Genomic DNA, 25,531 nt, shown 5'->3' on the forward strand with positions numbered 1-25,531 from the left:
GGCAATCATAAACATACATGCTAGACATCTAGGGTTTAGCCACTACGATCTCGAGGTAGATCAACTCTTGTAACCCATGTACTCATCAAAGTCAATCAAGCAGGAAGTAGGGTATTACCTCCATCAAGAGGGCCCGAACCTGGGTAAACATCGTATCCCCTGCCTCCTATTACCTTCGATCCTCAGACGCACAGTTCAGGACCCCCTACCCGAGATCGGCCGATTTTGACACTGACAGCGGGTGAGGAGGAGAGCCATGGAAGGAGATGGGGACGGGGAAGAGTGAGGGAGGGGTGAGGGGTTGCGTGGCGCCCTTAGCCATCTCCAGGCAGTTAGTGGAAGCAGGAGGTGGCCCATGGAAAAGCAACCCCTTAGGACAACTGACCCACGGTTCTGGTGACTTAGGACACCCACGCACAAAAATAGACGGGCAGAAACACACACGGCGTCAGCGAACTGGAAAGGGGTTCGGTTTTACTATCCTAAAAATGTTTCCCATTTAACTTGTGTGAGTACTCTGCAGCCTATCGATGGAACCAATTAGGGCCAGGAGACTCCGTTCGCGCCACTTCTCCTTTCCCTTGCCAGCTATGCGGTAGCGCTCCTCTCCACCTTTCATACACATTACAAATGGTAGTGCTTGTGATAATCTATAATATATCTATTGTATTTAATAATATATATCGAGTTTGATTGTACATTTAAAGCTTTAATGTTCTCATATTTACTTACAAGATACATTCATGGAACAATGGCATGTGGTGTCCACTACTATAATTGCGAGGATTCGCACTACGTTTATCAGTACCCGCCTACCTGTAGCAACATAATGTATTCATATCTTTTTCACTTATCTCATGTGCATACCTCTCTAGAGCGTCTATTAATTTCATGCAGATATATTATAGAAAAATGCACCTATACAATTAATTTGTTTACGTAAATATGTAAGATATACGTGTGTGTTTGTATATATATATATTATCATTGCAAAAGATATAAAAAATATTAATATGCATGATTGAACATATCAATGAATCAATATTTTCTTAGGAGGATCCGGATATTTTGTACCACTACTAAATATTCATTAAGGACACCCTATGTGTACCTACACTACACACACATCAGATCTATATATATAGGGGGTTCCGCCTAGAACATTGTGCTCTTCATCCTCAAGCATCCCAAAATGGCCAAACTTAGTTTATTCCTACAAACAATTTATGTATTTATATTTCTTCTTGCACATCCGAACAGGGGTGTTCGACTATACCCTGTTGTTCAAGAGGTAAATGTTTGAATACAATATTATTTCATAGAACTTTACGTGCTTGTGAGGGTTGTTCTTGGTGGCGTGCCAAATTATATTTTCTCTAGTGAATTTTTTTTCTAATACTAACTTGTGTATTTTAAGAGAAATAATACAGATGTGTGGTGGAGTTAAATATAGGCTAGGGAATGATGGGAACATGGATCATAATGGGTCATATAGGTGCTACCATGATGTTGCTTCCCTTCCAAGCACAGTGAGAAACTGGCAAACAGTAGGAACCTCGTCTCGGAAGGAGGGACTCTAAGACAATCCCCATCCGATGTTACAAATATATCGCATTCTTTGGTTCCTATATTTCCCATCTTTCTTTCGGGGTTGGAGGTGAAGGAAGTGCGGGATGTGGTGCCCTATTGCCTTTTTTAGATCAAATGAGTTGTATTTAGTCTGAGTACACAGCTTCTTTGAAAATCCTAGGGGGTGTTAGCCCATGTTGAACAAATTTGATTAGACTGCTTGCACGGCTAGTAAGGTTTATGGTTACAAGTGTATTTTTATAGGGAGTGGGGGAGAAGGGAACTAGCAACTGCAAAATTACGTCAAGTACATAGTTACCCTTGGTAACCAGAACTTCTTATGATCTATTATCACATTATATGTGTTTCTCTTACCTATCTATATTAGTCAATTATTATTAACTTGCCTCCTTTAACCACTATCGCGTGCTCGTTTGCTAATAGCAATGGTAGTAGGATGGATGCAAAGAAAGAATATGAACTATTTGCAATTGATCTTTACCTATAGTATGTAGATCCATGTGGAAAGGGACTAGATGTGAAATGATTTGCGGTCATTGTTTATTGAAATGTGGTATTAGTTATGTTTCAGTCAACTAGTGTGTAGAGCATTCATTAGTTCATGACAACAGCTTCCTAATTCAATACTATTTCTGTCCAAGCACATGCCCCAATGTATTGCATTATGACACCATCAACATCAAATTTTCATGTTTGATGTACATCTTATATTTCACTTTGAAGGGTAATAATTCACTTCAACAAGATTTGGTATATGGTTTAGCCAAACAAAAGTTGCCAAGCCTGAAGTCAAATTCCCTCGAGGCAAAATTTTCTGGAGAAGGAAATAATTCATCTGGTGTACTATATGTGAGTTTATATTGACTTATTCTGTTGAAAGTAATTTCCAATTAGCCCTAGGTTACAGGTGTTTCATCTAAATGTATGTGTTGATTTACATTTCAAGATTTTACTTACTACTCATTGTAGTTCTTCATGTGTTTTGCAATACTTTTTGATTGATAAGTTTAGTGTAGTTGTAAACTGAAAAGCTTCGTAAATAACCTACATTTTACCTTTGATATAGATATGGTGGTGGCTTATGTAATATTTTTAGTTAATTTTGCATGTTTATGTACTTCCTTGCTAATCATAGGGAAAGTTGTGGTGGAGCTCAGGCTCCATGGCACACCTTATCTAGCCACACATTTTCTACATCGCTATCAATGCAATCAATTTTGTGTTTTTGTTTATCCCAAACAAATCAACATATGAACTTCAAACTTTGCTGGACAACAAAACGATCTAACTACAGTATAGGAAAAACTTTTATTTTTTTAAGCCATAAATTCTTATAAATTTTTTACTAAAAAAACTCATTTTTGATATTTATGCCAGACCAAAAAATCCGAAAGTTTTTTCACACATTGAAGTTCTAAAGTTTATTTGACTTGCAAAGTTTGAAGTACATATGTCGTTTCATTTGAGAGAAACAAAAAAGAGAAACTTTCAAGTAATAAGTTAGTTGGCTAACACAAATCTCAAAGCAATGTTGGAGGGGTGAGGATAACGGCTTCCATGGAGCTTGGCCTACAGACAACCACACTCCTAATCATATCACTAAGGGTGCATTATAGTAAATGGATTCTTAGTTTATAAGAATGTGAGTTTTGTTGTTTGTACAATATATAATATAAATGTTCCTAAGAAAATTTTGAAAAAGAAATGCAAACACACATGTCACTCCTTATGTTTTCAAAAACCATGTAATGATTCGAACACAAACAGTAGATAAGTAAGCTATCCATTAAATTCATTATCTTTAACACATTTTCTTATTCATTATAATCTAAGATCAACCGATAGTTCCATGATTGTTTCGTTGGGAACTTTTGTTTCTTTGTGTCAAAGGGCTGAACGGAACTATGGAAGTGTTGTTTCATAGCTATATATACATATTTCTAGATGATAAAGATGCATGTTTGCTCTGTTACTTTCTTATTTCTAGTCTTATCAATTTGGATGTGTTCACCATGCAGTATGCAACACACGACTCATCGGGAGGCCCTGATGCTAGCTACTATGGATTGCATGCCACCACTGATGTGTATGGACATGCGCTTAAACGTGGTCAATTAAGTCGCAGTGGAATTTGGGTTGGCCACAGTGGAGATGGTCGAAAATCAAGCTTTAATGCAATTAGTGTTGGATGGCATGTAAGAAAACTTATTTTTCACATGAGTTCCTAATTTGTTGGTGTTTATAACTGTTTTAGACCTCAACCGAGACTCCCTAAAAAGCTAGCTAAGTTTTTCTAGGGGACCTAACTATGTATTTGTTGTCAAACTATAAAGAACACAATTGCGATATATCTTCCATTTATGGGGTTGTTTCTGGTACACCCTTACTTTTTGTTACTTTTAATAGGTGATTTAACGTTTTTTCTAACTTTTATCTCTTCATTTTAGATTGCTCCAGAAAAATATGGTGACTCTCATCCTCATTTATTTACCTACTGGACGGTATGATATAGATGTTTTGAATTACTTTACTTTCCAAGAAATGATCTGCCTATGATAGTAAGCTTACATACATATGTGCACATGAATGATTATCCATGTAACAGAGGGATGGATATCAGAGTACTGGGTGCTACAACATGGATTGTCCAGGTTTCATAGCAGCGAGCAGCGCTACTGTTACTCCAGGAACTCGCATAAACCCATCTTCAAAGGTCACGCTTCGAGTGTTGAAGGTAAGATTTATGTTAGAACATGTTTCTCAGTTATGCTATATATGTGGCTATATTTTTTAATTCTTAAGCCTTACATGAAGGGTAATCACTAAATACCCAGCAAAAAATGAACGATGATTAAATTTCTTTCTATAAACCTTGTAACATAATGTTCTAGGTGTATTGTTGTTTTTTTATGAAGGAATGTTCTACTTGTTGTTTGTAGTAAAAGCTAGACTTAGACAAAGGATATCAGATTTTCTTATATTTGACATGAAAATTTTGAAGAGCACCATCACTAGAGAAAACTTTATAGTGAAAGCATCAGCCGCTACATCCCCATGGTTGCGTCCTCACAAAACGATTCTAATTTGATCACGGACTCAAAGTAGCTTACTCCACGCAATGTTGGCGTGTTTTTTTAGAATCCAAGACCATGTGTTAAAGTTGTCGAACCATTCTAATGTTTTGCGCTATAACCCATTCAAAATTAGCATGTCAGTCTCTTACTCTTGCTTAACGTTTCCGATCTCTCAAAAGAACGACTTCCCAAGTTTCTGCTCTAAAAAAGCAACTTCCCATCTTAAGCAGGAAGTAGCTATGAGCGGTTGCTTGCCATCACTAGATCACACTAATTCTCAATTGATTTCCCTTCAAAAGATAGGTTCTAATTTGGATCGGGGTTATAAAATGGATCTAACACCCTGATCAACCAACTAATTAATAGTACCCGACCTATATTGGTCAAAAATAATGGTTGATGAAATAAATTGTTTTTTGTTTTATTTTATGAGGCATGGACCGAAAAACTCCTCAATTTTGATATATCATACTTAGACTATGAATAATGATATATGATAGGATGACCAAAGTGGGCACTGGTGGGTGTACTATGGCTTCAACGGCGTCCCAACGGCTGTGGGCTACTACCCAAAGTCATTGTTCACATACATGGCAAAAAAGGCAAACCAGTTCTCGTTTGGTGGCTTCGTGTTCGCAGAAAGGGCGCTTCCAACTCCTCCATTGGGCAGTGGCGTCCTTCCTGGTGGCAAGGGACGTGCGGCATCGTTTACTGACTTGCGCCTCATTGAACGGGATGGAAGGAGCAGCCCCATCATGAAGGACTTGCCTAGTGTTATATCCAACAATAAATGTTATTCTATCACTCCTATTGTTAATTCCGGGTGCTTCTTTGGCGGGCCAGGAGGTTGCGTGTAATACTAAGGTGTACTTTGAACGTGGTGGTGTAATAATGTTTCCCTTGAGTTTGTCTTCCCAAACTCATACTGGCCTAATAAGACACTATGTGTTACTGTATTATGCACATTAGCAATGAATTTACTCTTTCTATAAATTTTGAGTATACACCGAGAGACAAGTTTATCATGGAAACCACAAATGCACTAGAAATTGACAAAACTCCAAAGGCATCTATCACGCACACTAGGAATTATAACATTGAACAAATTGAGTGCAAATTGCTCGTGTCACCGATTTGACATGAAGATTTTGCGACGATGATTGGGAAGCCACATGTCGCACCACGAAGGATGTATACAATATCATGGGTTGTTATCGAGAGGGAGGACCAAGGGTCGTAGTGTTTATGTCACGCGTATTCTTAGTCGTTGTTTAGCCTCTGATCTTTGCGATCATGTTGAGGCGTTGTCCCGTCCTCTGACCATTAGATACTTGAAAGGTGCTTATACGCCAGGAGGACGAAGCTGGCGGGTGGTAAATCATGACGCGACTTGTGTGCCGATTGACGAAGAACCCCATGAGTCCACCTGTAAGCGTGTATAATGTTGGGAAACATAGTAGAAAACAAAAAAACGCCCTACGATCACCCAGGAACACTATGAAGATGCGATAAATGGTTTGGATCAGATCATTACCGACTCCGAGTTGCAGCAAAAGAAGATGAGTCGGTGTAGATCGTACTTGGAGTCCCTCGAACTATAGATGAACGATCCCACAAACGGCACATGAACAGTCCCTCGAACGGGAGACGGAAAGCATGGCCTCTCTACAAGTTGTAAGCTTACGGTCTTAACGATCCGGCGGCGCTTCACCGTCCAAAACTAACCGTTGCCGAAGAATTAAAGAGGGAAGATTAGAACCACACTAGACTTCTAATTATTAGGATTAGAGGATCTAGATATAGCTCTAATTGATCAACTAGGACCAAGTAGAACTAGAACTAGGACTAGAAAACTAGAGGAGGCTTCAAAACTTGTGTGTTAAAGGTGCCCAAAACCTTTAGTATATATAGGTTGGAGAGGGAAGAGTGGGCGCCACACAAAGGGGGGAAAGTCTCCCTCCCTTGGCCGGCCAAGAGGAGGGGACTTCCCTCCAATTCGGCCTCCCCCTTCCTTCCAAAGGGGGAAAGGGGCGCCACCTCTATTTGGGCCCAAATAGCTCTCCACCACTTGACCTTTTAAGGCCTGTTGATATTAAATTAAGTATAAAAGCCTCCAAGCTATTATTAAAGCCTTTTAATATTAATCTAACATCACCAAAAAAATCACCTATATATAATTTATCGGTAATACCCGGTATTGCCCGATAAACCCCGAAACCCTTTCGGTCCCCCCAAACGCTTCCGGTTCTCTCGAAACTATTTTCAATATTAGTGAAATTACTTTGTAGCATGGTAATCCTGAACATGTGGACAACTTCCCTTTTTTTCTTAGCCTGCCAATTCTCTACCGCTGCATGGAAAATCTTTGGAACACATGGAAATTCTATCTGCTCAAGCTAGCATGGCCAAATTCTTGAAATGCATGGCAATTTTCTCTACTATAGCATGACAATTATTTTCCTTAGCATGAAAATTGTCTCTATTATAGCATGGCAATTCCTGAAAGTTTCTTGAAAGTTGCTTTTTGAGGGAAAGCTCTCTTATGACGGCATTCGCTCGAATGAGCCTCCTAAGAGAATTCCGTTCATTGCCAGGGTCCTCCTGTAGGAAAAGTTCATACAAAAAGCACCCACACACTCAACACATACGTGCCTATGTTCTGTCTTTCTCGCCCCTGTCTCACATAGGTTGTCCTCACTCAACTCCATTTCTTCTCCTCCCTTCGTGTGTTGTTTTTCTCTCTAAAAGCATCTACAGCTGGATACACCAAATCCGGCCCCTCGAACGCATGCGGATGTGACCGAACATGTCTACAGACAGTGATCAGGCACACCTCATTTTGCTGAGTCACAATCGTGTCCCTCATATCCAAACCACCAAATTCATGCAACACATACAACGCTACATAGATGAACACAAAGAACACACTTAACTTAATAATAACGAACGTACTAAATTCATCCGATACAAAAGGATAGTTCATCGCCAGAAAAAAGGAATTGTCGTTGCCGCCCTGGTTCGGCCGCAACCGCCTCAACACTGCGAAGGGTGATCTCCTTCACATCGTCCGGCTCCGTGTCACGCAGCAGGCTAGCCCACTCGTAAAGGATAGTCCATTACTAATTGCCAATTCTGAAACAAGTAAATATGGAAACAATTATAATGCATATCATAAATGGATGTCATTAAGCACGCCATGCATGGTAACATATATCTTTAGAAGGAAAAATATTACACATTAGATATATTACAAATTAGGTATATATGAATTCATCTGTTTAGTATGTACCCGTTAAATTTTTATACATATATACCCAGAAAATTTAGTATGTATATATGATTTCATCTGTTTAGTATGTACCCGTTAAATTTTAATACACATATACCCAGAATATTTAGTACGTACATATTAGATTTTTATCTATGTATATACCCAGAATATTTAGTGTGTATCAATCAGATTAGATATGTACGGATTCATTTATTTATTACACACTCAATGATTTTTTAGTACGTATATACCAAGAACATTTAGTATGTAACACATTAGATTTTTTTTATGTATATACCCAGAATATTTAATACATAACCATTAGATTAGGTACGTCTGGATTCACTTACTTAGTATGTATTGATTAGATTTTTGTGTGTGTATACACCCTAGAGTACTCAATATATTTTTCTTGTATATGCATACTCATCGTATTTACATACCTTGTCATTAAATTTATGAGTATATACCTCGATACAATAAATACATAGAATCATGTGCGGGTATATGTAACAAACATTCCTTAAACTAAAAATAATCGTCAGTGGATATATGTATGTTGGAAAAAATCATGTGTGGGTATCAGCATGCATCATATATTCCTACAACTAAAACAATTAATTATGATCGCATTTTATATTATTTGGACACCTTAATTTGTATAGAAATATTAGCCATTAAAAAGTCTGACCCGGTCTATTTTTTAAAATACTAGATACCTTGAAAGGTAAAACTTTAGAAAAATGCATAAAAACATCCTTAATATACATAGGAACCATAGGAACGACGTACTATTTGTCATATCTGATACCTTAAGAAATAAGATTATATATGCATACCCTTTTTGTTTGGAAATGAATCATACCAGGAAATCGGTAGTATATTTTTTTTGGAAAGCAATTATTGTCCATTTATACTCGTAGTGCATGCAAACAAAATTTGGAAAGCCATGCACTACAAATATGACTTGCTATATTGGGACTTAGGTGCCCAGACACCTAGGTGCCCCACATAATTTACCTATATATATATATAGAGAGAGAGAGAGAGAAGAGTGAACTAATTGACTTCAGTCTAGGGTTCGTCCGGAGGGGGCAATTTGTGGGGTCGGGATGGGCCAGGCTGGGCCCGACCAATGTGACGAACACGTCGAGGCACGTCCAGGCCTTTCCATACCCACCTTAGACTTAGTCTGGATATTAGAAGTGCCGGTCAACTTAAACTTATAGAATCGATGTGAGAAGCCCGCGGTTTAGCGATGGGGCATTGACCGGACGTACGCCCGAGCAATTTGGGCACCCGGTCGTAGATGCCCTGAGATCTCGGACACTTGAGAGGCCACTCCCAGCCTACTTGGCTGTAGATGTCCTGAGCAGCCGCCGGGCTATCATTGCCAGTATACAGTGCATAGAACTCAGATTTTTAGCATAAAAATCGAGAGATATTTGTTGCCATGGATTGGAAGGTGAAAGGAATGGGTGATGGCTACTGCCATTACTACCACATCCGCCACCTATTTCTTCTTGCTTTGCTTGCACGCCTGCAACACCAATTCCTTTAGCTTCCACTTTCGTCTTTCGACCCCTATGACGTCTGCCACTCCAAGAGGATGGTGAAGAACTGAAGATTCATGCCTCTTAAGAGCAGACAGGAAGAAGGTTCTGCCTCACCAAGGTAAGCTCTCCTTCAATTCTTCATGTTCTTTTCCCCGTTAGGGATGATTTCTGGGCCCTTATTCAGAGCGATGCTTGCAGAAGCGAGGTTGTGGTGTTGCTGGATGCGATGGTGCCGTGGAGGATGGAGGCGCGGCTGGCGGCCACGGTGCGGGCGGCGCTCCTCGGCTGGCTCTTCTTCTGCCTCACCGTCGCCAGCGACGTCGCACGCCAACTCAGGAGCAGCGATCTCTCAGTCTAAGGCCGGCCGCGTTCGACATCGCCGGCGGCAAAGAACAGACTCTGCGTCTACGAAGTGCCACTCCAGTGCACAGGAAGAAGATTGATTTACAGCAGGGTAACCAGATGTGATTTTGCAACGAACCCGCAGTTAGGTGCAGGTGCTCGTCTTTAGAAGACGGTTGTCCTTGAGACTCATTGAGCAGATGATCCCTGTAAATTTTCAACTAAAGCGTGTTGTTCCTTGGCTCATTTTGGGGGGTCAGCATGGTTAATTTCCAGCTAGCATCACTGACTACGACCTGAAATGCCTTTTTTTGGTGAAATTACCACCGGAAATACTAAATCATTACACCTTAACGGTTTTGTCATTAGTTATTAACATTAAAACCCATTAGGGGGTCCAGCTCCACTTTTAATCTGAAATGTGGGTCCCATGATGAGATGGCCTAGCAAATAATTATTGCCGTCGGTCTCATGTGGGGCAAAACGCCCTCTAAATCACCTCACATGCTCTCAGGAGTCAGGAGCCGGATTATTTTAATGTTTTTTTGTAATGTTTGAGGATAGTAGATTCACAATATCAGATATTTAGTTTGTATCGTTTTGACTTCGGCATATCGGATGGTATATCATACGATATTTAGTTATATCGAAGAGAACAAATTTGAAGTTCTTTTCATTAATCTTCTTCAAACGTGTCTTTTTAGTACAAAAAATGCATGATGTCAATGTTTCAGCATAACAAATTTAGTTCTCACTGTATTGACTTGTTAATCGAAAAACTATTTGAAAAAGATTCACAAAATCCTTATTAAAATCAATACATTATATATGTGTTCTTACAAACCGTTATGCATAACTTTGATAATATTCTGAAGTTGTAAATACAAAATCTTGTTTATTTTTCACTTATTTCCGAGAAAGAATTGTTGTCATCTATGATCGGTCTTCTAAATATAAACGATATATACCCCTCCGATAACGGCTATATTGGTCGATATTTCTGTCTATATCATATGGTATGTATGAAAATGGTACAAAATGATATGCTATATCTATATCATTAGGCCCCCTAAACTGATATATCGGTCGTATCGGACGAGATTTAGAAGCTTGGAGGATAGTCGGTTTCAAATATGAAGGATACATAGTTTGACACCTAAAAATCAGCAGGTGATGCACCATAAGTTCTACTACACTACTCCCTCCGTTCGGAATTACTTGTCGCAGAAATGAATGTACCTAAATGTATTTTAGTTCTAGATACATCCATTTTCGAGACAAGTAATTCCGAACGGAGAGAGTAAATATTTAGTCCCTTTCGCTTCTAGAAACATTTAATAACAAAGACTTTCTTTTGCGGAATAAAAGTAAACCATAGCCAAAGATGATAATTGACTCGATCATCAATACAATAATCCAATGAAGTAGATAGACCTCACCAAGAAGAATTTTGATTATTTATTTCTTGGTTGTCCTCTCCACTTCGAGATAAACATAGATAAAACATAAAAAATCTGAACTCAATAAATGTCTAAATCCAGAGGCAAAAAAATCATTTGGAACGGCTCGATTTGAAGCGATCCCCAACATGTATCCCACTGAAGTGAGGGAGACGATTCTGCTAGACCCGCTTTTTCAACCAAAATCGCCAGACATTCCTACGTTATGTCTCATCTCCTCTCTTGGTGTGTTTCTACCATCTCTTGTAGAGATAAGATCCCGTCCCCTGTGGATATGCATCTCGGACACTTGCGAGTCCACTCCCGGAATTTCTTTGGCAGCGTACACTGTACAGCGCCTAGAGCTTTGATATTTTAGCATGGAATAAGAAACAAGAGATATTCGTTGCCATGGATTGGACGGTGAAAGGGATGGGCGATGGCTACCATCGGCATCATCACCGGCCACCTGTTTCTTCTCTGTTGCTTTACTTGCACGGTTGCAACACCAATTCCTTCAGCTTTCACTTTCGGCCCTTATGACGCTCTCCTACTCCAAGCAAGAGGTCGGTCCAGATTCGTGCCCGTTAAAGCAGACAGGAAGGAAGAAGGCTCCGCCTCATCAAGGTAAGCTCTACTCTCTTTAACTCTTCATCCTCTTTTCCCCGTCTGGATTTCTGCTTCTTCAACTCTTCATCCTCTACTCTCCATAGGTCTTTATTCAGTGAGGCAGTGCCTCTGAGTTGGACGCCATGGTGCCGTGGAGGCTGGAGGCGCGACTGGCAGAGACGGTGAGGGCAGCGCTCCTCGGCTGGCTCTTCTTCTGCATCACCGTCGCCAGCAATGTCGCACATGCGCTCAGAAGCAGCGATCTCTCCATCTAAGGCCGGCCACGTTCAACATCGCCGGCTGCCTTTTCAACTCTGCGCCTGCAAAGTGGCAGTTCATTGGACACGCAGGAAGAAAATTGATTTACAGCAGTGTAACCAGACAGTGAGTTCATCCATGAGAGAATGAGTTCAATGTAAAGGTGAAATATTCATATAGATTAGATGTAAAATCTTGTATCAAACAGAGAAATACTGGCTATTGCTCAAAGTGGCCTGACTTTCAAACAAAGGTAGCATAGATAGCGCTGGTGCAACTTAGTAATTAACAATATAGCTGGTGCATCGGAAGAACTACAGACAAAATTCCGATAAATAGCTTTCACGAGGTGGCGCTGTATGTACGGATTCTACTGGTCATCAGGCAGGAGGTTCCGACTTATCTGCACTCGAGTGCTATCACCGCCTTGATGATTTCTTGAAAGACCTCGATTTCTGTCGGTGACCTCTTGGGGCCTCCTCTTCTTCATCATCGTCGTCCTCCGCCGCCTTCCTTCTCTTCTTGTGACCACCGTCCTCCCTCAGTTTCTGCCGAATAATAACAAAATGGTGACTTTAGTATCACTGCAGCAGTCATAGCATTTATGGAAGACAATTATGGACACTTCAAAATTGATTGCTCCGCCAAGCACATACCGTCAGTGCAATCCTCTTTGAATCTGATATATGCTCACGAAGTATCAGGATTTCATCCATATCTACCTTCCGGTCAGGAATTTCCCTTCCTGCAAAAATAGGGGACGGCTTCAGAAAGAAATCTCCAGCTATGTGTGCGATGACACAAGCAACGAGGAAAACTATTACCAAGGAGCTGCTCAATCAGCTTAAACCACTCAGCCTCGTACTGATTCACAAAAGAGACGGCATATCCCGATTGCCCTGCACGCGCAGTCCTACCAACCCGATGGACATAATCCTGCATTTGATGCAGCATAAGATCTAAGATCAGTGACAAAATATAAATGCACGATCTTCTCAATAAAAAAAGCAATATACGATGATCGGCAACAGGTACTGAAGTAAACAGGGTAGAAAACCTTTGAATTCATTGGAATATCATAATTCATAACCACATCAACTCCTTGAATGTCAAGACCACGACTCGCCACGTCGGTGCAGATAAGGATGTTGAAATCTTTTGCTTTGAACTTGTTTAAAGCACCTAGTCTTTTGTCCTGATAAAGAGAAGAATTTAAAAAATTATTTGCCTTGGGAAGTATTATTTATGTTAAGAAAACTAACATGTCCATAATGGAGCTCACTTATACGGCCTCAAAAGGGTGCATAACTGAATGGGGAAATCAAGTACTTTTGTCTGTCTGATAGAAGAGTTACAGAAGTAAACCTGACTCATCTGGCCACTGATAGAGAGAGCTTTAAAACCAAGATTCCTTAAAGTGAGAGCAAGGAGTCTTGTTGACTCGCAGGTCCGCACGAAGATCATGATCATGCTGCCTGGCAACTCATTCAGAACATGAACAAGATAACAATCCTGAAATCGGAAATGGCGAAAGAAGAATAAAGGGAAATCAGTAATCGAGCCACTGTTACTAAATAGAGAAATATAATCTCAAAGCAGAACATGTATGTGAATTAAACTAATCTCCTGAAGTCCAAGGGTATAAGCATGGGCATTCTTTATCAGGATTGTTTATTAAATGTAGAGGAGAATCTTAGTCCCAAGGATTTCATCAACACAGGCTTTAATCAGTACTGCTAATATCAAATGTATAGAAGTCCAAATTCTCTGTTCAAAAAAAGTCAAACTAACAAGATAATGCAGGCCTGCATTTTATCACACAAGTTACATGGGCACAGAACTACAGGTCCTGATATTGAGGTATAGAAACGGATTTCGGCACTTCCTAAAATTACATTATTATAGTAAGAAGTTCAAGAATTAACCTTGTAATCTGCAGGAACGAAATACCACTCTTGTTTAAGTGTGTCGACTGTAGAATATTTGGAGGATACTTCCACCTGGTCCCAAAAAAAGTTCCTCTTACATTAGTAAGAGCAAGAAGGCGGCCCAAAAGGTCCTGTTCTGTTGACGCTTTGCTGCTTATTGAATGCCTAAAATAGATGCTTTACCTTAACAGGGTTTCGGAGACAAGCACGTTGCAGTTTGCTTACCTGCAAAGAAAACTCATAAGCTATTCTGCATTCAGGCTAACAAAAATGTATGTGTAGCAAAGCCGTGAAGCACCAATTAGAAAATTAAGGCTATTCGTGACTAGAAGCATCATTGTTGCAGCTTGGAAGAGCATATTGAAGTAGTACTCCTAGAAATACAAAATGATGCACAGTTCACCATAATAATTGCGATTATATGACAAACTGTCAATCTGTGCACTATTTCTCAAGACTTTATAGTGCAATCACCAAACAAAGTGGTAAACAAGGCCACATCAATCTGACAAACACAACAATGGCAAATTGTTGATGTTTTAGTCCTTTTGGCTCACTGAATGAAACCGTAACAAAATCGCCTGAATACCCACCAACCTTTTTGGTCATTGTGGCTGAAAAAAGGTAAGTTCTCCTTTCTTTAGGAATGACCTTCAGAATATCATCAAGTGATTCCTTGAACTCCAAATTAAGTAATTTATCAGCTTCATCAAGTACCTAGAAACCAAGAAGATTGAGCACATGTCAAAACAAAAGCATCTCAGTTTAAACAAGCTGGTATAATTGGTCCAAATTGTGGAGGTATGAACTAGTTATGTAAAGAAATAGTTGACAATGAAGGCTCCAGACAGTATAATCAACATATATTTATGATAAGTAACTATAGCACATTTGCAATTGCAACTAAGAAACTACTACACCAACCAGTCAAGCAATGGTAAACAACTACTGATTCATTTAAGTATTTCTAGTTCACAACACACAAGCTAGGGTGGTTCAGCTTGACAAAACAAGCTTTAAGTAATTAAAATGAAAAGATATCTTATTATATTAGATGGTTAGCTTAACACTTCAGGGGAACACCGCCTGGAAAATGTAAGTTTCCACTTTAACAGGTGAGGTAGGATTTGTGAGAAGCCACTTCTCTATATTTCACATTACTCCTTTCTTTAATGCAGGTTCTATCTGTAACAACCAATCATTTTCCTGACATCCAACAATCAGAATGGTCTAGTCATAAATGAAAAAGCAGGATGATGTATAAATTAAAAGAAGAGTAAGTGCAAAGAATGCGTACCAGGTATTTCACTTTAGTTAGGCTAAAACCTTTTGTATCTTTCAAATGGTCCAAAAGACGGCCAGGAGTTCCAACCTGCATTTTAGAGGAGATGATAAATAAAACAAACTAAGTCCTGATAAAGACAGTTTTCAAATATCATGGAAGAGAACAAAAGTGTTTTTTCTCTGCTACTTGCAACTGGTGTATGCAATGGAAGGTCTTGGCCTTATCTTGTATACCTAAGTCCCATGTCTTTTAGACTCTAGAAGCTACTTATATATGCTAAATTCAGTGAAATGGAGAGTCTTGGGTCTTACTACCTCTGTATCAAAATATACAGAGTATAAGGATGCGCTTGTCATCACAGTGGCTTTCCAAATTAAAAGTGCTTATATTACTCCCTCTATTTCAAAATATAGTGCATATAGATATCTGTTAATATTTTTTTCCTGAAAACTTGATAAAACTTTGATGGGGCAAAATCTATAATTCTAAATGCACTTTGTTTGGAATAGAGTATATTAACTTCAGGTATATTATCGATCAATAAATCCCTCAAGAGCCTTCACAAACAGAATTACTAGAAATGGAAGTTAAAGGGGCACTAAAAGGCTTGATAAGCTGGCTAATTGGAGAACCGGAGAAGCCACATGTTGGCCAAAAGGGTATTTTTTAAGTCCAAAGAATTAATATATGCTAATACTGATGCTCGAGCTTTTCCACTTTGGGATTTAAATGAGCCTTGTTGATGGTCAAGTCTGGATTTTAATCACATGCCTCACTTACAATTTCAAAGCACAAAGGATCCATAACCTATATTGCCTTAGGTTAGGATTGGATAGAGGATACTCACCACAATATGTGGACGTTTTGCAATGGATAACACTTGCTGCATCCGGTCAACTCCTCCAACAAGCTGGAAAAGGGAAAATATCTCAATTGAAAATGATTCACTTAACTCAATAGTCACATAACTGATGACGAATACTTGATTTGAATAGGTTGTAGCATGGTCACCAAGAGACATCTTAATGCAATAGAAGATAGAAATTCATCAAATTATACTGAGCAGAAGTAATCAGAGAAGAAAGGTCATCAACAAACATTGAAATTGTCGGTATGGGCTCCTATAACAACCAACTTAATCAATTTAGTTATGATCTTTAGAACTTTAGATATAACCATGTTCCGCTATGCTTTGGCTTCACCACATTGAAATAGGCTACATATACTAAAAATTCTAACAGCGCCACCGATATTACTCCTCTTCGTGTTATGCCCGCAAGCCAACCAAAGGGAGTAGCCAACAATTCACAACCAGCAATTACAACTAGGTAATCAGAACTATGATGCGCGCAAGGACACAATGCATGTTGCAGTATGAACATCCAGTCGGTTGTTGAAAACAACCATATCAGAACTAAATAAACAGTCAATTGTATCAGCACCACTTACCACTGAGCAAACCAAGCCGATCGCCGACCCTAACGCCTCGAACTGCTCCGCGATCTGAATAGCCAGCTCTCTGAACCACCACAACCGCGCGGTAAGCTTCCACACAAGCTACCGAGAAGGAAACGTATCTCAGCAAGGAGAGGGGGAAAATGGTGACCTCGTGGGCGACATGATGCAGGCGAAGAAGGGCTGGCGGTGCTCGAGCAGCGCCTGGATGATGGGCAGCGCGAACGCGCCCGTCTTCCCGGACCCCGTCTGCCCCAGCCCAATCACGTCCCTCCCTGCACGCAGGACCGAGCTCAGGATCAACGACCTGGGACCGTCATAAACTGCACAAATAATGGCCGGCGGCGGTGCTGGTAGTACCTTGGAGGGCGTGGGGGATGGCCCCCGCCTGGATCTTGGTGGGCTGCTTCCACCCCATGGCGTCGCAGGCCTCCACCAGCTCGCGGCAGACGCCCAGCTCGGCGAACGTTGAGGCCTCGGCGGCCGGCTCCGGCTGCTGGGCCTCGCCGCCCCCGGCGACCGCCTTGTCCACCACCGCCATGGCTACGGGAGGGGAGGGGAGGAGAGGAGGGGAATCTTCTGTGCGCACGTGGGCGAATGCGGCGGCGGCGTGGGTTTGGTCTGCGAGGCGTGGCGCGCGGTGGCTGCTGGTTGTGTGACGGGAGACAGAACTTGGCGCACACGGCCGCGGGGTCGGCGCGGCGGCCATAAACCCTAGCGGACGAACCGGAGGGGAAAATCTCGTGGGCCGGCATGCTCGGCCTAGCCACTTGGAGCGGCCTCGGTCCGGGAAGAGCCCACTTCAAACTGTTTTCATTTACTTCGCATATTAGCAGTCACTTGGAGCGGCCTCGGTCCGGGAAGAGCCCACTCCAAACTCCATTTTTATTTACTTTGCATATTAGCGTTGTACAAACTTTGACCAGATTTATACAAAAATATAATTATCCACTATACCAAATTAATAGTTTTAAAATCATCGCTGAACATATTTTGATATCATATATATTTACTATTAGTCGCGTAGCCAGCCCAACGTCATGTCCTAGGCCAACCTCAATGGTACAATATGGAACAGCACAAACTTGTAACATTGTATCTGGTACAGACAGTGAGCAAACTTGCTGCCATGCCCTGAGCCGCCCTGTTGCCTGGGGCTTAGCTACGCCATTGTTCGTCACTGTTTAGATTGTTTTTCATAAATTAAACAAATTTTATAAAGTTTGACTTAGATCAAAACCAATATAGGAAGTAAATAAAAACGGAGGGAGTATTACACCTAGGTGCTCATATTCTTCGAGAGCAACCAATTGGGGGGGTATCTTCTCGGGGAACCTAGAGGTTATTTTTGGTGGACAGGAAGCGAGCAGACATTGCCATATGTCGCACGCCCGCCCTTCCTTCTTCGGGATTTAGGTGTTTTTTTTCATTCACGTGTTTTTGGTTTTATTTATTTTTTTGCTTAGTTTTCCTTAGGTTTTGGTGCAAAAAAATAGAAGCAATGCTTTTCGCAAGAAGTACAACATGTGTTTTGCGACAAGCACAGTTGTGATTCCACAAAAAGTACAACATGTGCTTCCCGAAAAGGAAAAGGCATAGATGTGTTTCCCCGAAAAAGGGAGAAAACACAGTCAGAACTTCCATGAGAAGCATAGTTATGCTTCATGAGAAAGGAAGGACACTATTGTGCTTTCTAAAAAAGTGAAAAGGCACAGTATGTGCTTCCCGAAAAGGAAAATAGCATAGTTGTACTTCAAGGTTTCGGGTTTTTTTTCTTTTGGTATCCATTTTTCTGTTTTTTCCCAGATTTTTTTGTCTGTTTTTTTATTTTTGGGGTTTGGGGGGGGGGAGAAAAAATTCGTAAAACCTGATAACATAGGATCTAGTTATGACGATCTCGATGCGAGGAATCCAGTAGTGAAAATGGTTCATGATTTAGATGCATGGTTCAAGAGATAAAATGTTATAAAAATATGAATTAAAAAAACTTCCAGATAGTGACAAATGACAAAGATGTAGTGAACCACTTGTTAGTTGTTACCACCTTAGAAGATGGGAGTGACCTCTCCAAGAAGTGCCCTCATGATCTCGCTATTTTTCTTCCCCAGAACGAATGGTAGGCCTGCCACCCATGTAGCGCTATGTGCGCTCGAGAGGAACGGTTTTCAGCGTTTTTTATTTCAGCCATTTTTTACTTCAGTCATTTAAAAATCATTAATTGGTATATGTTTTGTTAATTTTAAATATTATTTGAAATTTAAAAATATATTTAAAAATGACAAATGACAAAATATTCAATGATTTTAGAACTTTCATGAGTATAAAATGATGTTCATGAATTTAAAAATGAAAGCAAAAAGGAAAAAAGTAGAAAAACGGGTATAAACCATCAAGAAAAGGCAGAAAAATCACGCCATGTAGAAAACCGTTGATGAACCCAAAAAACAAAAGAATAATTTGCATAGGCGCACGGAGTGAGGCGAAGAAGCACCAAGGCCCAAGCACGTCCGGGGTGCAAGGGTAGAAAAGCTTATCTAAATTTATTGTTGCAGCTACCCATTCAATGTACAAGAATTTAAATCTACTCCCTTGGTTCCAAAATAACTGTTGTGGTTTTAGTTTAAATTTAAACGAACAGAGAAAGTGCTGAGTAATAGGCAATTTTTCGATTAATTTAATCCAGAAAATAATCATGAACATGGACTTCTTGTCTCGGTGGCGGTGGACACGGTGACGACCCGGATGTAGATATGCAGGCGGACGGGATGGGATCACCAGCGGCAGCAGTCGTGTCGAGGCGAGGGAGGAGGAGCGCGCGGGAACCACTTCGCTTCTCAAACTCCAATAGCATGTGGAGGAGAAACCCTTTTAAGAAAGTTCAACTCCTCTCCAACTAGCGGTATGAGACTAAAATTTCCACCACATTCTTGTCATTTAACCCACATGGACCCTTAGAGATTTATCTTAAATTGTTAGATGGGCCCTACGCCCACCCTAATATTTCAACAGAGAGTAGAATCGAAGGTTCATAATGTAAAAATATATAGCTTCTCGAAATTTATTTTTTAAACTTTTTTGTTGGAACAAACACTTCATTCAATTTGGCATACACAATGTACTCCCTCCGTTTCTTTTTACTCCGCATATAAGATTTGGTCAAAGTCAAACTACACAAAGTTTGACCAAATTTATATAAAAAAATATGAACATCTACAATATTAAAACTATATAGTATGAAAATACATTTTGTGGTGCATCTGATAATATTGATTTTATATTGTCAATGTTTATATTTTTTAATATAAAATTAGTCAAATTTTACAAAGCTTGACTTTGACCAAACCTTATATGCAAACTAAAAGAAACGAGGGAGTACTAGATATTTACCGAAAACCGGAATTCCGGGTAGTTTTACCCTTGCGTTTTCTCCTGATTTGCTAAACCTTGGTGTACCCGTCCACCACGCCATCCTTGTAATAGTATAGTTTGGGCACATTCACTTCCAAACCGAGCAGCACGTACGTAGTTTGGGCTCCAAGTCCTTCAGCGTAGGCGACCAGCAGGAGCAGGAGCAGGGAAGGAGAATAATTGAGAATGGTCAATGAAAACTGGCCTAAATTGCGACTAGATACGCACTGTGCCCAATTAATCCTTATCGTCTCCTTGCTGCTGTCTCCTCCCAAGTCCGAATCGTTCGCTGTTGCGAAGAGGACGGCCATCCGGACCTCTGTCTTCTTGTCCAGCGTCCGGTAGCCATGACGCGGACCACTGAGCAGTAGGGGGCTGAAGCCTACAGTCCACCAAACGGATTACAGCCCAGTGCAACATGCATGCATGCATGCATGCATGGAGCACCATGCATGATTGTGTGCACGGCTCCACGAGAGATATGTATGGGTAAACATGGCTCCACTCCGATTATTAGTTAGTTAGCACATCGGTGACTGAACTTCTTTGTGTTGCCCGATTTACTTCTACCATGCATCATATATTTGCTCCCAGAAAAACCTCTGCACTTCGCTCGGAGAAGTAAAGCTTCACTGACCACCGTTAACACTTCACCAAATCCATATCATGATCAAGTAGATAATCGATGACCGCCTATCTCTTACGAGGAGTCCTTTTTTCCGATACTTACTATTGGGGTAGGAAAAAATAGCTCCAAGCTCCATGCATGTGTTCTAGGGCTAAGAGAACGTTGGTGTAGGCTCCCCCTACCCTTCCTCTGGCATTCGCCGATCGCCATTTGCCCCAATTGTGACTTGACGATCGTGTGGGCCGGCCGGCCGATGAGATGAGATGACAGTAACAGGAGTACAGGACATCTATAGGCTATAGCTCGCTTTCTTCTCAAGAGGTAGCGACCAATTAGTGAGCAGGTTAGGTTTCCTCCTCGGTTCTCACCATCAGGCTGTCCTTCCAGAACGGTTAGCCGTGCAGATGTACATGGACTGTGTACTTTAGCTGAAGCTGAACAATGATTGTTGGTTACTCATCGTCTAAAAAGGATGAGCAGCAGTAGTAGCTTTTGTAAAATCCATTACCTACCACTAGGCACTAGCACCGCGGCGTTGAGTGGAGCTAATTAACGACGCACGATCCAGAGAGAGGTCTCTGTCTTTTCGGTCTCTGTGGCTGGCTTTACTTACAAGGCATGCTAAATACAGATTGCGCCAATCCTCTGTGTGTGTGTTTTGGGGTGGCTGCAAAACATCATCATCGACTATTTACACATGTGTTAGAGCATCTACAGCCAAACTTGACAAATCTGGCCCATCAAACGCTTGACACCCCTTAGATAATGTTGGAAATATGAGCAATTTACCAAATAATTTTACTAATGGAAATACTAGATAAAGCATGACTAATATAAGAAATATAAAGCAAGTCATGCAATCTGACAGAGAGAAGGTAAACATCGTCTGCATATATGAACTTGTGCTAAACACATCTAGAACAGACACTAGATGTAGGGCATAGAACCTAACATATGTAGGGCAGAAACTAGAGGCGAGGACTGTAGCAGGACTCCTGACAGAAGGAACAAAAATACGTACGGGACTGCAGCAGCGGAAGCACGGGACTTGGGGTCGACATCCTCTCCAGCCATGTCGTAGATGAGGTTGTCGACGTCGGGGAAGAAGTCGTCGTCGGGAAAGTAGTCGTCGGAGTCCGTGATGAAGAAGTGAGTAGTCGCGCGGAGCGCTTCCCAAAAACCTTATCACCCTTCTCCCGTACAGGACTCAAAGTGGTGCGGTTTCGGAGGCCTACTGTCCCGACTCGCGGTGCATGCCGCAAGCCGGGATGAGGAAGACTGCAGCAGCTCAGAGAATGGAACCGGTGGCGAGAGGAAGAAGAAGTTCTGATGCACCTCTCTGGGAGGAGCGACCTCCCTTTTATAGGCGCAAGAGCAGCGACGGGAGGCGAAACGAAGAGACGGAGACGAAGAGAACAGCCAGCAGCCGAAGGGCTGCACCATTCGCATTCGAAATAATCTTTTCAGTTTCCGTGTGACGTTTCGTATACCCGTAGTGCGTGGCAAAAATTTAGATATCGGCTCGGCTCATTCCCGCAACCCGCGGCGCGGCGCGGCGCGGCGCGTCGGGACGAGGCGTGGCGGGCAGCGGAGGAGGAGCGCGCGTGGATATCCCTCTTGTTCTCATGCTCATACAAGTGGGGAAAGAACCTCCCTTATAAGGAGGTCCAACTCCCACTCAACTAGCAATGTGGGACTAAACTTTAGTAGTATCCCTTGCCTTGCACTAATGGGCTAAGTGGGCCTCTAGGATTTATTAGGAATTTCTGAAATAGTTATTGGGCTGCCCAAAATAGACTAAATTCCAGCAATCCCTCACCAGATCCAGAGGCACACAGAAATTTGCCTTTGGTTTCAAAACACTGTTTTATATACCGGTACTGCAGTGGAGACTGTTAAGTTGAACTTCCACCTAGAACTCTATGCTACACTAGTAAGCAACTTGAACAGTGGATTAGGCCTTGAACTGCAAGTTTTCTGCGAATCTAGCTTCACATAAAGCCTTGACCGATACGTGGCTACTGTGGGTCTTCCCCGCGGGTGGAGCTTATGCATCATACTCCGTGACCTTTCATGAGTTTACTAGAGAGAACCCTACTCTCATAGATTGCGACGTTTGACAATCAGACTCATATAGGTGTGTTCTTCAAAAGATATTCTGCAGGATAACATCTCTGCTTAAATAAGCTATTTAAAACACATTAAGATATACATCAACCTGCCATGCAGATTAGGAGAGTATTGCATATTCATGGAGTGATATTGTGAATAGTAAGGATACTCTCCTCTCAGTTGACCAACAGCTTGTCTTCTATATCTAATTTACGGGATCTCCGATCACAAAGAATATGTTACCACTGTGAACAACTCATATTGTGGATCTCATACCCATCTCCCTCGATGCATTATCTATCACATTACGTGATAGACCTTAGTAAAAGAATTTGCCAGATTTTTAGACGTTTGGATATAATCCAATGCAATAACTCCAGAGTTTTTCATTTTCCTGACAGACTTTAATCTTCTCTGAACGTGTCTTGATGACTTCATGTTATCCTTTGAGCTGCTCACTTTCGTGATCACAGTTTGATTGTCGCAGTTCATAAGGACACCCGGTACAGGTTTCTCAACAACCGGTAAGTCATTCAAGAGCCGGCGAAGCCAATCTACTTCAACCGTAGTTGTATCTAGTGCTGTGAGTTCTGCTTCCATTGTTGACCTCGTTAAGATGGTCTGCTTGCAAGACTTTCAAAAAACAGCGCCACCTCCATGAGTGAATACATAACCGCTCGTGGCCTTTATCTCATCAGCATCTGAGATCCAGTTTGAGTCACTATACCCTTCAAGCACCTTTGGATGTCCGGTGTAGTGAATTCCATAATTTGCAGTGCCTTTCAAATAACGCAAAACTCTCTCTAGAGCTTTCCAATGCACATCTCCTGGTTTTGAGACAAACCGACTCAGTTTGCTAACAGCAAAAGAGATGTCAGGTCTTGTAGCACTTGCTAAGTACATAAGTGAGCCAATAATCTGAGAATATTTCAATTGATCTCTAACGATTCTTCGATTCTTTCAAAGTAACACACTCACATCATATGGTGTTGGAGAGGGCTTGCAGTCACTATAGCCAAAGCGACTCAAGATCTTTTCCACATAGTGAGATTGAAGTAATGTAATCCCACCATCATCGTCTCTCAACAACTTGATGTTGAGAATGACATCAGCCACTCCTAAATCCTTTATCTCAAAACAACGAGATAGGAAATCCTTGACCTCCTTAATAACATTCAAATTTGTTCCGAAAATCAATATGTCATCAACATACAATCACAGTATAACTCCCTCGCCCCCACCATGGCGATAGTACACACATTTGTCAGCTTTGTTCACAACAAAGCCTGCAGCTGTTAAAGTTCTTTCAAACTTATCATGCCACTGTTTGGGTGCTTGCTTAAGTCCATACAAAGACTTCAGCAACTTGCACACTTTCCCTTCCTGACCATCTAGTACAAACCCATCTGGTTGTTCCATATAAATTTCCTCGTCCAACTCTCCATTTAGGAAAGAAGTTTTAACATCCATTTGATGAACGAGAAGACCATGCGAGGCAGCTAGTGAAAGTAGAACTCGAATAGTGGTCAGTCGAGCCACAGGTGAGTAAGTATTAAAGAAGTCTTCACCTTCCTTTTGGGTATAACCCTTAGCCACGAGCCGAGCCTTGTACTTTTCAATAGTACCATCAGGCCTAAGCTTCTTCTTGAATACCCATTTGCATCCTATAGATTTGCACCCATAAGGACGATCAGTTATCTCCCGGGTTTCATTCGCCAAGATAGAATCCATCTCTCTACGAACCGCTTTCTTCCAGTAGTCAGCATCTTCAGATGCATAGGCCTCTGAAATAGAACTGGGAGTGTCATCTATGAGATACACAAGAAAATCATCACCAAAGGACTTTGTAGTCCTCTGTCTCTTGCTCCTAGTAGGAACTTCATTGTTCTCCTCCAAAGGACTTTTGAAGTGTTCCATCGAAATGGCAGGTTCGGTAATAGTAACTGGTTCCTGATTCGATGGACTAGGCATCTCCTGATTAGATGAGGCAGTCATATCCTTCATGGGAAAGATATCTTCAAAAAAAGTCGCATCATTCGACTCCATGATCGTACCAACATGCATGTCAGGTACCTCAGATTTTACAACCAAGAATCTATAGCCAATGCTATGAAAAGCATATCCCAGGAAAACACAATCCACAGTCTTTGGTCCAAGCTTCCGCTTCTTTGGAATTGGAACATTGACTTTCGCCAAACAACCCCATGTTCGCAGATAAGAGAGTTTTAACCTTTTCTTCTCCCATTCCTTGAATGAAGTTATCTCTTTGTTCTTTGTGGGGACTCGGTTCAGGACATGACATGCTGTCAGTATCGCCTCCCCCACCATGCCTTGGAGAGACCCGATGTGTCTAACATGGCGTTAACCAAATCAGTTAGAGTACGGTTCTTTCTTTCGGCCACCCCATTTGACTGAGGTGAATAGAAAGGCGTCCTCTCATGGATTATACCATGTTCCGCACAAAAAGCATCAAATTCATTGGAAAAATACTCTCCACCACGGTCGGACCTAAGCATCTTGATTTTTCGATCAAGTTGGTTTTCCACTTCAGCTTTATAGATCTTGAAAAAGTTCGA

At 41.2% G+C, this 25,531-nt stretch overlaps 2 protein-coding genes and 2 long non-coding RNA genes across 4 annotated transcripts; 3 read left to right on the plus strand and 1 right to left on the minus strand.

The window, feature by feature from the left end:
* The first annotated feature begins 1,182 nt into the window (after positions 1 to 1,182).
* LOC125541081 lies at positions 1,183 to 5,629 on the plus strand. The gene is made up of 6 exons (XM_048704566.1): positions 1,183 to 1,291; positions 2,314 to 2,439; positions 3,609 to 3,785; positions 4,038 to 4,091; positions 4,196 to 4,324; positions 5,165 to 5,629. Exons 1-6 carry the CDS (start codon positions 1,193 to 1,195, stop codon positions 5,519 to 5,521), a joined length of 942 nt encoding a protein of 313 aa, XP_048560523.1. The 5' UTR covers positions 1,183 to 1,192; the 3' UTR covers positions 5,522 to 5,629.
* A 3,384-nt stretch (positions 5,630 to 9,013) lies between these two features.
* On the plus strand, positions 9,014 to 10,079 carry LOC125535861. Its single transcript, XR_007294831.1, has 2 exons — positions 9,014 to 9,609; positions 9,690 to 10,079. It is a non-coding gene; the product is annotated as an uncharacterized LOC125535861 (long non-coding RNA).
* Positions 10,080 to 11,772: 1,693 nt separating this feature from the next.
* LOC125535862 lies at positions 11,773 to 12,370 on the plus strand. The gene is made up of 2 exons (XR_007294832.1): positions 11,773 to 11,899; positions 11,986 to 12,370. It is a non-coding gene; the product is annotated as an uncharacterized LOC125535862 (long non-coding RNA).
* LOC125535860 (DEAD-box ATP-dependent RNA helicase 10) lies at positions 12,298 to 17,497 on the minus strand. Its single transcript, XM_048698931.1, has 13 exons — positions 17,168 to 17,497; positions 16,959 to 17,082; positions 16,802 to 16,871; positions 16,200 to 16,262; positions 15,365 to 15,439; positions 14,665 to 14,784; positions 14,251 to 14,292; positions 14,065 to 14,139; positions 13,505 to 13,651; positions 13,197 to 13,334; positions 12,964 to 13,075; positions 12,796 to 12,884; positions 12,298 to 12,687 (listed from the first exon to the last, which is right to left on the minus strand). The coding sequence occupies exons 1-13, from the start codon at positions 17,346 to 17,348 to the stop codon at positions 12,559 to 12,561; spliced, it is 1,365 nt and encodes a 454-aa protein (XP_048554888.1). The 5' UTR covers positions 17,349 to 17,497; the 3' UTR covers positions 12,298 to 12,558.
* Positions 17,498 to 25,531: the final 8,034 nt, after the last annotated feature.

Source organism: Triticum urartu, chromosome 2 (assembly GCF_003073215.2).
Source record: "Triticum urartu cultivar G1812 chromosome 2, Tu2.1, whole genome shotgun sequence".
Taxonomy (NCBI): domain Eukaryota; kingdom Viridiplantae; phylum Streptophyta; class Magnoliopsida; order Poales; family Poaceae; genus Triticum; species Triticum urartu.